We start from the raw sequence: 13,034 nt of genomic DNA, 5'->3' as shown, positions 1-13,034 counted from the left end.
ATTCTTTTGTTCAGTCCTGACCCTTTTTCAAATAACAAGACATACAAAATGTTGGAGGAACTCGGCAGGTTAGGTAGAATCTATGGAGGGAAACAAACAGTTGATGTTTCGGTGAAAAGTCTGGGACCGAAACATCAACTGTTTATTTCCTTTCCTGGATGTTGCCCGACCTGCCGATTTCCTCCAGCATCTTGTTGCTCAAGATTTCCAGCATCTGCAGAATCTCTTGCATCCCAGATTAAAATAACACCGAGAAGATGTTAGACCTCCTATTACACCTTATAATCAGTTCTTCTTGCATTGCCACTGTACTACTTATATAAAATAAAACTTTAGAATAGTTGAGTGAGGCAAATGTTACCTGAAATTCACACGGTAGTTGGAAATGATACCAACAGGCAGGGATCTGAGACAATCCCAGTCAGCTTTCTGTCACTGTGACTGCAATCAAATTTTAGTCAGTCTCTTCTGAAGGTGTCCCGTATGTCTTGAGACCAAATTAGTCTTAATTAGAACAAGTAAGAATAATGTAATGTGGTTTTCGTTTGGAAGTCAGACATATTTTATCCTAATTTCAGATGATCCCAATTGTAACTTTATAAACAGGAAGGTAGAATTGATTTTAAAACTTTTGTACTGAACTTGACACAAAAAACTTTAGTGCAACATACACCCACCCAAGGAGTTGGGTGAAACACTGACAGTGAAGTGTAATTTCCAGTTATATTATATTTCAGGTATTAACTGAAACAAACAACATTGATGATAGAAACATAGAAACCTACAGCACAGTACAGGCCCTTCGGCCCACAAAGTTGTGCCGAACATGAATGGTTGCAAGAGATTAGGTGTAGGGACAGGTGTAGCACTTACTCTTACAGGGATAAGTGCCGGGTGCGAGATCAGTGGGGATGGATGTGTGGATAAGGGAGTCGCGGAGGGACCGATCCCTGCGGAAAGTGGAGAGGGAAAGATGTGCTTAGTGGTGCGGTCCTGTTGAGGAAGGGAGGGGGAGGGAATTACTGGAAGTTGGAGAATTCAATGTTCATACCAAGGGGCTGGAGTCTACCCAGACGGTATATGAGGTGTTGCTCCTCCAACCTGAGTTTAGCCTCATTATGGCAGTAGAGGAGGCCATGTATGGACATATCTGAATGGGAACGGGAAGCAGAGTTGAAGTGGGTGGCTACCGGGAGATCCTGTCTGTTGTGGCGGACGGAGCGGAGGTGCTTGACGAAGCGGTCCCCCAATCTGAGTCGGGTTTCACTGATGTAGAGGAGGCCGCACCGGATGCAATAGATGACCCCAACAGACTCACAAACTTAGGCTAAACTTAGGTTGGAGGAGCAACACCTCATATATTGTCTAGGTAGTCTCCAGCCCCTTGGTACGAACATAGAATTCTCCAACTTCCAGTAATTCCCTCCCCCTCCCTTCCTCTATCCCTATTACACTCTACCCCCTCCCCCAGCTCCCTCATGGTTCCGCCTCCTCCTTCTACTACCCATTGTTTTCAGGGCTATGATGTCAATGCTTCCCATCCCCCACCCCTTTGTCTTTCAAATTACTGGTCTTTCAACTGAAGCTACAAGCATTCTTCAAATCCTTCCCCATCTTTCATTCTTCAGTCCTGACAAAGGATTCTGTCCCGAAGCATCGACTCATCGTTTTTGACTGATGCTGCCCGACCTGCTGAGTTCATCCAGCGTACTGAAAGTGTTGCTTTGATCACAGCATCTGCAGATTATTTTGTGTTTATGTACCTATGCAGAACTCCGCACAAATATCCCCTGAACATTTGCCAAATTACTTCCATACTTTTCCCTGAGAATATCTGTTCCCAATTTAAGCTTCCAATTTCCTGCCTGATAGCCTCATAATTCCCCTTACTCCAACTAAATGATTTTCTAACTTGTCTGTTCCTATCTCTCTCCAATGCTATTGTAAAGGAGATAGAATTATGATCAGTATCTCCAAAATGCTCTCCCACTGAGAGATCTGACACCTGACCAGGTTCATTTCCCAATACCAAATCAAGTACTGTACGGTCTCTCTTCTTGTAGGCTTATCTACATATTGTGTCAAGAAACCTTACTGAACACACCTAACAACCTCCACCCCATCTAAACCCCTTGTTCTAGGGAGATGCCAATAGATATTTGGGAAATTTAAATCTCCCATCACGACAACCCTGTTATTATTACACCTTTCCAGGATCTGTTTCCCTGTCTACTCCTCGATATCCCTGTTATTATTGGGCGGCTTATAAAAAACACCCAGTAGAGTTATTGACCCCTTCCTCTTCCTAACCTCCACCCACAGAGACTCCGTAGACAATCCCTCCATGACGTCCACCTTTTCTGCAGCCGTGACACTATCTCTGATCAACAGTGCCACGCCCCCACTAGGAATATTTTTACACAAATTAAAATTATAATATAAGTATATGATCAAATAATATACTTGAAACATTTTAGTCAAGTATTTATTCTTCTCTGCCAGAGTATAGATGAAGATGCTTTCCTGCATTTATCACAACAACCGAACATAATTGTCCTTATGCACACGTACCTGCCCGCCTTATCAGCACTCCACTTCTCAACTGTATGGGCATGTGGAGTCCATTGTAACTGAAAGATGGATGAGTTACTGTGTCAGTATCAGACAGAACTGTAGAACACCTACACTTTAAATTATGCTTTTGACAGTGAACAGTGGGTGCATCAGAGGAACTGCTATCTGGTGGAAATTGTGCCATTTATCATGCAATGTCACAGCAAAATTATTCTGTTGCTTTACTTGTGATGATTTATTTTTGACTATCTTTTATATTTCTCCATTGCCTGGTTAAATGCAGTATATAGTAAAATAACTGACAGTTTTGCAGAACAGCCCAGTGTAATATCTGCTTTTATCTTTCCTTCCCTACCCCAACAGAGGAAATATTTTCTCTTCACCAGGTGCAATATTGTCGTCATCTTCATTTTGTTGTCCTTGAGGACATTGTTACTTTTGGAAGTCAGTAATGGAGTATTGTATGTGAGCATTCTAATTATTCCTCATAATTCAATTAATCTGTTTGCCTTTGTCTGATTTTGTTTTCTCCAGGCTAATGAAACATTTGCTTTTGTTGGCAATGTCACTCACTATGCCAGAGTCTGGTTGAATATTTCCTCTGAAATCCGCACTTTTCTGGAAGAAGGCAAGCTACAGAATCGCATCAGCTGGCTGCAGCAAGTACGTGCTTAATCTGTTCATCATAACTACTTGAATATGCTTTGGCAGACAAGGTTCACTGCTTTCTTGCTGCAGTTCTATCAACTGGTGACCAGTTTAATCCTTAAATAAGCAAAATGAATAGAAGTTGACACCAATTTATATGCTGACTAGAAAACCATTTATATTACTGATGAAGACAAGTCACCGGTGTCACTGGAAACTCCAAGTGAAACTGATACCCTGTTATCAGCAACTAAATGAATCCTTTCACCATCAATAACCCATTCAAAATGAAAGGTTGCCTGTTAGGCATTAACACGGCTCAGATTTGCCTAATACAGCCTTTTTTTAAAAAATTGAGAAGTGAAAACAGTGACGTACAAGTTTTGCATCAATCCAGATATGCATATCAACACTAATTATTTTTAAAAACCAGAGTACTTTATGTTGAAGCACGTTAAGGAACAAAACTCCAGAAAGGTTTTGAAGGAAAAGAGTATTTTCTGTTGGCACTTTAATTTGTGACATTTCTTTTACTTTATTTAGAGATATAATGCAGATTAGGCCCTTTGCTGGCCCTTGGGCCTACACCGACCAGCAACCCCTGACAAACACAATTTAGTCCTAACCCAAACATGGGATAATTTACAATGGCCATATAAAACCTAGACCCTCTAGGTCTCTGGATTGTGGGAGGAAATCAGAGCATCCAGGGAAATCCCATGCATTCCATGGGGAGGACATACAGAAACTCCTTACAGAGGATGCCAGGATTGAACTCCAAACTCCACTGCCTCGGGCTGTAATAGCCTTGTACTAACCACTACACCACCATGGCACCCTTTTCTGTTAAATTTCTTCAATTGTTTCTTTCCTGAACTTGTAGTAGTAGTGACTTCTTGGTGGATAACAATTTAGAGGGTGCCAGCATCTCTCAGTACTTCACCTGATTACAATTTTTAATTATCAAGCCTTGGTAATTAATATAAATCATCTATTTGAACATGGGAACACTGAAGCCTAGCCTTATTGTGGCTTTTCTTTCCTTGATCTGACATGTCCTTACCTGTATTTGGTGCAGCCACATTTACAGTTATTTGTGACACACTTTAACCACCCTCCAGAGTCTCTCAATCTCATGTTGTCACACTTCCAGGGCATACACTCAATGTAAATAACTCCTGCAGGGAGCCTCTGTCATAAAGACAGTCTTGTGATGCAAAGTGAACAATCTACTGCATCTCAGGACTTGTCCAAATTGAATCAGTATCAGCAGTTACAAAGTTTTATGGGATCAATGCCATTATAAGACTTGAACACTAAATCTCAACTGATGTGTTACTATGTAAGTGCTTATAATCAGCTTGAGGTTTAATATCACTGGTGTCATGTCGTGAAACTTGTTGCCTTTAGGTATATATTTAGTAGTCAGGTAGTGTTCGTGGGTTCAAAGGCTCATTTTATTGTCAAAGTACACACGTACTTCGATATTCTGATATTCGTCTTTACAGCTAGCCATGAAATACAGAAGAAACCATGGGAGTCATTAAAGGAAAAAGACAACCTCCCGCATAAGAAGGAAAAAGAAACGAAACTCAGAAATCACGAAGCATGGCCCCCTCCCTCATAAAAACTCAGACACAATAACATCAAACCCCCAACCCCTTGCCTCATACACAAAAAACAACAGATCAGCCATACAGAAAAACTGATAAGAATGTCAGACCCCAAATTCCCAGCCGCTCCCTTCTCACAAAAACTAACATATCACCTACCTGGAACCCCAGCCCACCAACCAGCAACGAGAAAGAAAACTGAAAGAGAGCAATGTAATACATGAATCTTAGAATTTCAGAAACATCTTCCCATCAGAATCGAGAGTGGCTGCTCGAACTCGGTCCTTCCCTGAAGAGCAACTGCCGACCTCAGCGTTCTGACTGCCACCAACCCAGCTCCCACCTGCCGTTGACCCTTGGCCTCCGTGGAGAGTGACCACTTTCCTCCTCTGCCTTCATCTTGATGCTCCAATCCTCCTCGATGCTTCAAAAGTGAGTCAATTGTGGCCCCATGCCCTGTCTCTGGTCTTCTCCTCAAGGCAGCTTGTGTTCAATGTCCATTCAGAGATCAGATGATAGAGGGGAAGAAGCGATTCCTTATAACATAAGGTTCTCCCTAACTCATCAAATATGAAGACTCCTGTGGCGTCATGACAAGTAAAACAGGGATTGCTCCAAGTATTCTGGTCAGCATCTATCACACCACTAGCAAGTTACAGAAAACATGTATTTGGTCATTGATTTTATAGGTGTTTGTTCTAGACCTCAGGTGAATTATGTTTTTAACACTGACTGCTCTTCAAAAGTATTTCAATGACTAAAGCGACCTTGGTTCAGTCTTACATTGTGGGGATTTGTACAAATACAGCATTTTCTTTTTGTCTTTATTCATGTTTGTAATTACTGCACAGGCTATGCCTGACATTTCCAAAGTTTCCATTTGTGTTGCTGTTTTGACTTCAAGGGTCCCTGAGAGTATTGTTCCTGCAAAAGAAAGATGAAAACAAGTTCTCATTATTCCTGGCATAAAAAGATCCATCCTGCAACAGATCTTTAGGACTCAAATTTCCTGACCCAAATAAGGGAAATTTAATTTGTTGTAACTATATTCAGATGCTCCAGATTGTATACATTGGCTTTATACTGTATTTACTAGATATTTTCCTCTGGGCACCGTGCTTAATTGGGAGAGATATTGAGATTCTTGAGTTCAGCAACCTTTAGGAGGCTCTAGCAGTGAACTGAAGCATGTAACTAAAGCTTTGATAGAAGCCAGCTAACCATAAAGTTTAGATGGAAAAAGGAAGAAATCCATACTTTTGTGCCAGATCTTCCTGCACATTTTTTAACATGATGTGACCTATACAATGACATAATAAGCTGGATTTTGTTTTTCCACGAGCTATAGTCTAAAACATTTCTTATTAGTTATCGAATAAGGTTTACCCAAGAAAGGGAGAACTTAGTGTTCCCTGGTGAAGATAGGGAGGAAAATCCAATTATAAAATGGTTATGTTTCTCAATATTGTAAAATAAGTTTCAAATGGTGAATCAAATATAGCCTCTGAGTAAAAAAAAAATAGCAACTTGTCATTGACAGTGGAAGCTCGATGTTGTGGTATTTCCACATTGTCACATTTCGTTCTAATACTTCTGTCCCTAAAATAAATTTAACTTTGTAATTTATAATTCCTACAGTACCATTAATGCTCTCGCTATTGTTCACCACTTTAACCATTTTACTAAAAAATCCCCAGCTTAGCTCTATACAACTATTCTCAGCTGGTCAATCTGATCTAAGTGTACTTGATTTGCCTCACTAGATCATTGACTCCTAAAGTTTGTTTCTCCTTCTCTTTATCCCTGTTTTGCTCTGGTGGAAAGTTCAGTTACTGGTTACCACTATTTTCTCCTCACTGACTGATCACCTGTGTCACCTTTGTCGAATATGAACCATTTTTCTTTGTTACCATATACTATTCCCTTATGAAAGCTAAGATTCTTGACTAAAAGCTTTTCATAGTTAAACCATTCGTTGTTCCTTTCTGCACCTTGTGGCGCATCAGGCAGCAACTTGCCATTTTTGTTTTAGCATTTTTGTTTGTTTTTTAAATGAGGCTGAGTTGCTTGCTTGACGCTCAACCCAGCAAGGAAGGAAAGCGTGCAAGGATCTGGGTGGACTCGAACCTGGGATCACTCACCTTGAAGTCTGGTGCGGATGCCACCACACCACTGGCCAGCTTAGTTAAACTTTTTACTTCTAAGATTTTCCGTCTACTATTTGTGAATTAGGAGCATAAATCCAAAGTCCCTCAAAAGCCTTTGTTGCTTATGAAGTAAGATGCTTCAAAGATCTTGTCAAGTCAGGTTTATTGTCATTTAACTACGTATATATGAATATACCGTCAAATGAAACAAGGTTTCAACATTTCAGAATAGACTCTGTTAGACAGCTCTTGTTATTATCCTGTTCAGTTTTAAGCATATTGTTAATAATTCCACATGTGTCGGATGGCAGCAAAGTCAAATTAAATTCCACAGTTCTCAGAATTAAACAGAGAATGCAGCATAACCAAGTCAGCCCCATTGAAAACAACCACATCTATGGGTGCCAGCTCATCCACTGCTACCAGTGTTATCGTAAGCTTTGAATTCTTTGTTCGGACTCTCTGTTTTTTTCTGGTTCATTCCCAGACTATTCTCTGTGAAGGTGCTACAGTAAAATGACAGTATCTGCTCTCCAATTGCTTGGAAATTCTTATGGTTCAGTAGCGGGCTCACTGGCTGCTGATTCCAACACTCCCTTTAATACCCAGAGCCCAAGTCCCCATGCTCCCTTTAACTCACTAGGTTTCACCAGTGCAATTTCAAAGATTTCTCGACTCTCAGTTTGATATCCTTGTTGAAGTGAGAACTGATTATGAAGACTGTAAATGACAAACACTTAATCCACATACTCTTAGTCAGTGGGCTCCATTCCTAATGATGATGGAATCACAAGTGAAAAATGCAATTGGTAAGTTTTATCTGATTTGAGAGAGTGATGATAGGAAAATCCAGGGGCAAGTTCATAATGAGCAGGACTTTAATAGGAACTGGGTTAGCTTTTCAAAATATGCATTTGTTTTTGCAACTGGGGTTTGTTTATTTAGTTTCCAGATTATGATTTTAATATTTAAACCATTTTAAGTTTTGTGCATTGGTGTAAATTGGGTGGCATGGTAGTGCAGTAGTTAGCACAGCAGCCTGTGTTTAATTCCTGCTGCTCTCTGTAGGAGTTTGTACATTCTCTCTGTGACTGTGTGGGTTTCTTCCGGGTGCTCCAGTTTCCTCCCACAGTCTAAAGATGTACCAGTGGTAGGTCAACTTGGTCCTTGTAAATAGGGGTAGGGTTAAATTAGGGATTGCTGGACAGCACAGCTCAGAGAGTCAGAAGGGCAGATTCTGCGCGATATATAAATTAGTAAATAAATTCAGCGACATCTTCTCTTGAGAAATATATCTTTTTCTAGTTCAACCACCCCAGTGAAGTTTGGGAGTTTCAGATGATAAATAGTTAATGTGCTGATAACTCTTAAATCCAGGCCCTTCTGACTGAGAGTTGAGTCTGCAATCATCTATGACTCTCTTAACATACTAACAATGCCAAGTGCTGTTTGCCAGTGAGTGGTGGAGTTACTTTCTTCTGCATTGCTGGCTGCTGTCAGTGGCACAGCCAATGTGATTATGGAAAGCAAATTATCATCATGAAAACTACCTTTAGGAAACCATTGTCTTTTACGTCAAAGAATCATAATAGAGTGAGATTGTTCTCCCTTCTGTTGATCCAAGATGCTCTCAAACCATCCATGGATCCATTAATGTAGTAGACACGTCAGATATTGCCCTTCATCTCAGAACTAATCATAGTCCTCATTAAGATCAAAAGTAGAGAACTGAAATTTGGAATCAAAGTTGTGCTTCTGGAAATCTGCTGGGATTTGACTGTGTGCCAGTGAATTTCTCACTCAGAAACTGCTTCCTGTTTATGTTAATAAGCTGCATAATTATGATATCAGTTACCACATAATTGTATTTGAGATGTATACCACAATAATCAGCATTTAATCAGTTTCCGTTCTGCGGTTTCTAAAGTCCACTAGGTTGGCTAAATGCGAGGAATTTCTACTTATTAAAAGTGCCAGTTTTTTTTTATAATCCAGCAAGACAATCTTTAACTTGTTTGAAGGAATTTAAGTTGGTAATAACATGCACATTATGTGATTGGATTTGGAGAAAGAAGCATGACTGTGATTGGCCCAATTTAAATATCTGCTATATTTTGGAGTACAGTCTGGAATGTCATGTTTAAATTTAATCATTTTGTTATGAATTGATGAGTACTAGGAACTGCTTTACTGTCATCCTTCTTTCATGTTGAACCAAAACATTACAACAGACCATAAATGAGATAAAACAAGAAAATGCTGAAGTCACCCAGCAAGACAGGAAATATCTGCGACAGGGAAACAGGATTTATGTTTCAGGCCAGTAAACTTTCACCTGAGCACTTTGCTGAAAGACCAACAACCTGAAGCATTAACTTTGTCTGCTTCTTCATAGATACAGTCAACCCCCACATCTTTTCTTTATACCTGTTAACAGTGGCTAAAGTATTTAGTATAACTTAAACCATCAAGTAGAATTGTAAAAATGTAGTAAATGCTGATGAATGAATTTTAAGGACATGTTCTTTTTTAATTAAGCTTGTGCCAGTTCTATTGAATATCATCAAAATTAAAATAATAATACTCGAAGGATATATTTTCTGAGTTGCCTTCCATTTTGAAACATTCACCAATCAAATTTTCTGCTTATGTTCTGCCTTTTTGAAATTAATTTAGTCATTTCAGAACACAGGAACAGGCAAAGGCTGTATAGTCGTCAGATTTCTTTCATCAGACAATGAGATCACAGTTGCTCTGCGACGTACAGTAGCTCCACACACCTGCCTTCTACCCATTATTCTTTTACGCCTTTAGTTAAAACAAACGTATCACTTTCAGCTTTAAAATGAACCACTGATTTGCGCCAATTGATATTTGTGGAAGACTGTTTTAAATTTGTACAATTCTCTGTGTTCAATTAATTCTAGAACTACAGAAGTAGAATGTAAGATTTAGTGAGACGTATTTATATCAAGTATCTATACATTTGCTTCTATTTACTTTTGTGTTTTACAGTTTACTTCTGATTTGAAAAGGCGTCCGGAAGTGTTGAATGCTTCTGACAGTGACATCATCAGAAATTTCATCAACAGCAACTTCTCCATGCCTAATTCCAGCACGCTGCTGCAGCAGCTGGATACCATTGATAATGCAGCCTGTGGCTGGATCCAGTTTATGTCCAAGGTCAGAAGACAAGCGGCAGGTTAAACTGCTGGGCTCGTGCTGCAGAGAATCATTGATAAAATTTGATTTATCTGTTGTCACAGGACAATTACCACTGTCCTATCCATTTCTCCCCAACCTTTTCTGCAACTTAATATCAATTTACACTTCTAATCCTGTTGCTGTGCCTTCAATCTGAAATGTTAACTGTATTTCTTTCTCCACAGTTGCTGTCTCATCTGCTAGCAATTTCCAGGAATATCTGTTTTTATTGCAAAACAGTAAAGCTGCTTAATAACAGAACAGATTAATCCAATTATTGCAGCAATTGTAACAAGACTGTAGAACCAAGCAGTAGAAATGAAGATGAGTCAGGAGTTAGTTAATTTAATGGTACTTGGGAAATTATGTCAGGAGCAAAGGGTGCTGGGAATGGCAAGGGTGGAGCACCACAGGAGTGGTCTGGGGCAGCTGGCAGAGAAGGAATGCCAGGGGTAAGGGAGTGGCATAGGTGCAGACTCACGTAGCCCTGAGAGATCAGGCAGGGTGATTTTATTCCAAACAATTGGTTTGTAAATCATTACTGAATGCCTCTCTGGTGCTTCCCACTCCCTCCCCTCTCCTTGCCTCCTTCCCACTCTCAGTCCACAATAGAATCAAGTTTATCATCACTCACATATGCCATGAATTGTTTTGTGGCAGCAGTGCAGTGCAAGATATAAAATTACTACAGTGCTGTGCAAAAGTTTTAGGCACTCTAGCTATATACTGTATATGTGCCTAAGACATTGGCACAGTACTGTAATCAATCTGATAGATTTTTAAATCAGGGTCACATATTGAATCCTGCCTTCAATAGCAGGCATGCAATCCCTTCCAGGCAGCACTGATAACTCTTGTTTTTCTTCCTGTTTAACCCTGCTCTGGAGTTAGTATCTCTGCCCACTGCTCTGTTATTCTCCAGAAGCTAGTGTTGATCTTTGCTTTCTCCTTAGGGTGGGCTTTTTTTCAGGTTTTGATGGTTTGACCCATTGGGGATGTGACGTTTGGTACCTGTCTCTGCAATTCTGGACATCCCTTTGCAGAAAGCATGTGGAAGCTTTGGAAGGAGAGCTGAAGAGTTTTACCAAGATGCTGCCTGGATTAGAGGAAATGAGCTAAAAGGAAAATTTGGACAAACTTAACTCAATTTCTCTGGTGCATTGGAGGCTGAACGGAGACTTGATCGAAGTTTATAGCCTGTTGAAAGGCATTGAATCTTGACATTCAGAATCTATCCCCGAGGGTAGAAATTTCAAGTGCAAAGGGTCATGAATTTTAGATGAGATGGAGAAAGTTTAGCAGATATTATGAAGTAAGTTTTGTTTGTAGGGGGTGCTGAGTACCTGGAATGGGTACTGATGGAAGTAGATATGATATTGGCATCTAAGAGGCTGTTAGGTAGACACACTAGTGGGACAATTTAGATCATGAGCTTGCAGAAGAGATTTAATTTAACTTAGTAACATGTTTAGTACAGACATCTGAAGGGACTTTTCCAGTGCTGTACTAAGTTCTAAGCTTGAGGAGGTTTTAGAAAATGGTCACTATATGTTTAATGCATTTGCTATTCATTACATTAATGATTTTATTCTCTGTTACTGCAGGTCAGTGTGGACATTTTTAAGGGCTTCCCCAATGAGGAGAGTATAGTGAACTACACCTTAAACCAAGCATATCAAGAAAATGTCACAGTATTTGCCAGTAAGTATTTTATACATGTAGCTTTTCATGATACAATACCATTGATTATAGCAAACAGTAGATTTCCCCCTATCTCCCTTCCTTAAAGTTGTTCCTATCAGTATTAAATTTAGAGTAGCAGTCAGTGTTACTGACACTTGCCAGTTTAATTTCCAATGTGAGGTTAGTGAAAAAGCAAATGGGAGGGAGCTGTTACCATTGGAAGAAGGCCGATAGCCAAAGGATGCAGATGTGAGGGGTCAGGTGAATGAGCCAGGATGAAGTTATCTGCAGGTTGATCTGTTATGATCAGTCCTGCATTGCCTTTAGCAGCGGGTGATGGAATATAGACCTCACATTCTAGAAGGTTTGGGCTGGGTTCTGAACTTCAGTCTCTCAAAGAGGAAAGAAAGGGAAAATAGGAGAAACAGCTGAATGAGAGTAATTGCATAATTTTCTTAATGGGTCACATGGTCTCCTGCACTGTAAGATTGTATAACATGGAGGCATTTTGTGGCCACTAACTACTCTTTTTACGTATGGCAGCATTTGGATATATTTATTTGAGTATGTTTTGGCCTAGTGTATTTTTGATGTATTTTCATACCAGTCATTGTGTCCATTTTCAAGAGAATCATCACAACGTACTCTTCTCCTCTTTGTGTTTTCTGGGTAGCAAGATTGCTTAGAATGTGCCATTCTCAAGGAGCTGTAGGGTCTTAGGGGCTGCTTGGACGACTTGCCTTACTGTATAAGCCTGTTGGAATCCACTGTTTTTAATACCTTTTTTGAATAAGATGTCAGATGAATTACATAAAGAAATTAATGATTTAATCACAATTTGTATCTTTTTATCAAACTCATGTATTTCGTCACAGTATGTGGTGGTTCATCCCCACTTACTGGCAGAAAGGGCTAAAGCAGTTACATACCAGATTATCAGCTTTCTCATTTTTCTTTGTCTGTGTTAGCTTATTACCCATGTAATGTAATTGTGCAACCATTAATTGGTTTATTCTTGTCTGAGGAATGTTATGTTACCTTGAGTAGAAAGGAGATAGATATTTCGGAAGTGCCATTCTCTGTATTTTTGCCTTCTCTGTCTTTGCTTTTCATTGAACCTCTGCTGTGCTTCTCGGGCCTTCACAGTTTGCCTAGTGTCTGTATC

General features: G+C 39.8%; 1 protein-coding gene across 2 annotated transcripts in view; it reads left to right on the top strand.

Annotated features, from left to right (window-relative positions):
• abca2 (ATP-binding cassette, sub-family A (ABC1), member 2) overlaps positions 1 to 13,034 on the top strand; it is a 583,930-nt gene that overhangs the window by 362,217 nt on the left and 208,679 nt on the right. For both annotated transcript variants that reach the window (XM_063073801.1, XM_063073800.1), the window contains exons 11-13: positions 3,109 to 3,237; positions 9,998 to 10,165; positions 11,791 to 11,887. In XM_063073801.1, the coding sequence (XP_062929871.1) occupies positions 3,109 to 3,237; positions 9,998 to 10,165; positions 11,791 to 11,887 (394 nt within the window). The remainder of the gene's footprint in view (positions 1 to 3,108; positions 3,238 to 9,997; positions 10,166 to 11,790; positions 11,888 to 13,034) is intronic.

Source organism: Mobula hypostoma, chromosome 21 (genome assembly GCF_963921235.1).
Source record: "Mobula hypostoma chromosome 21, sMobHyp1.1, whole genome shotgun sequence".
Lineage (NCBI taxonomy): Eukaryota > Metazoa > Chordata > Chondrichthyes > Myliobatiformes > Myliobatidae > Mobula > Mobula hypostoma.
This window is presented reverse-complemented; position numbering and strand designations above follow the sequence as displayed.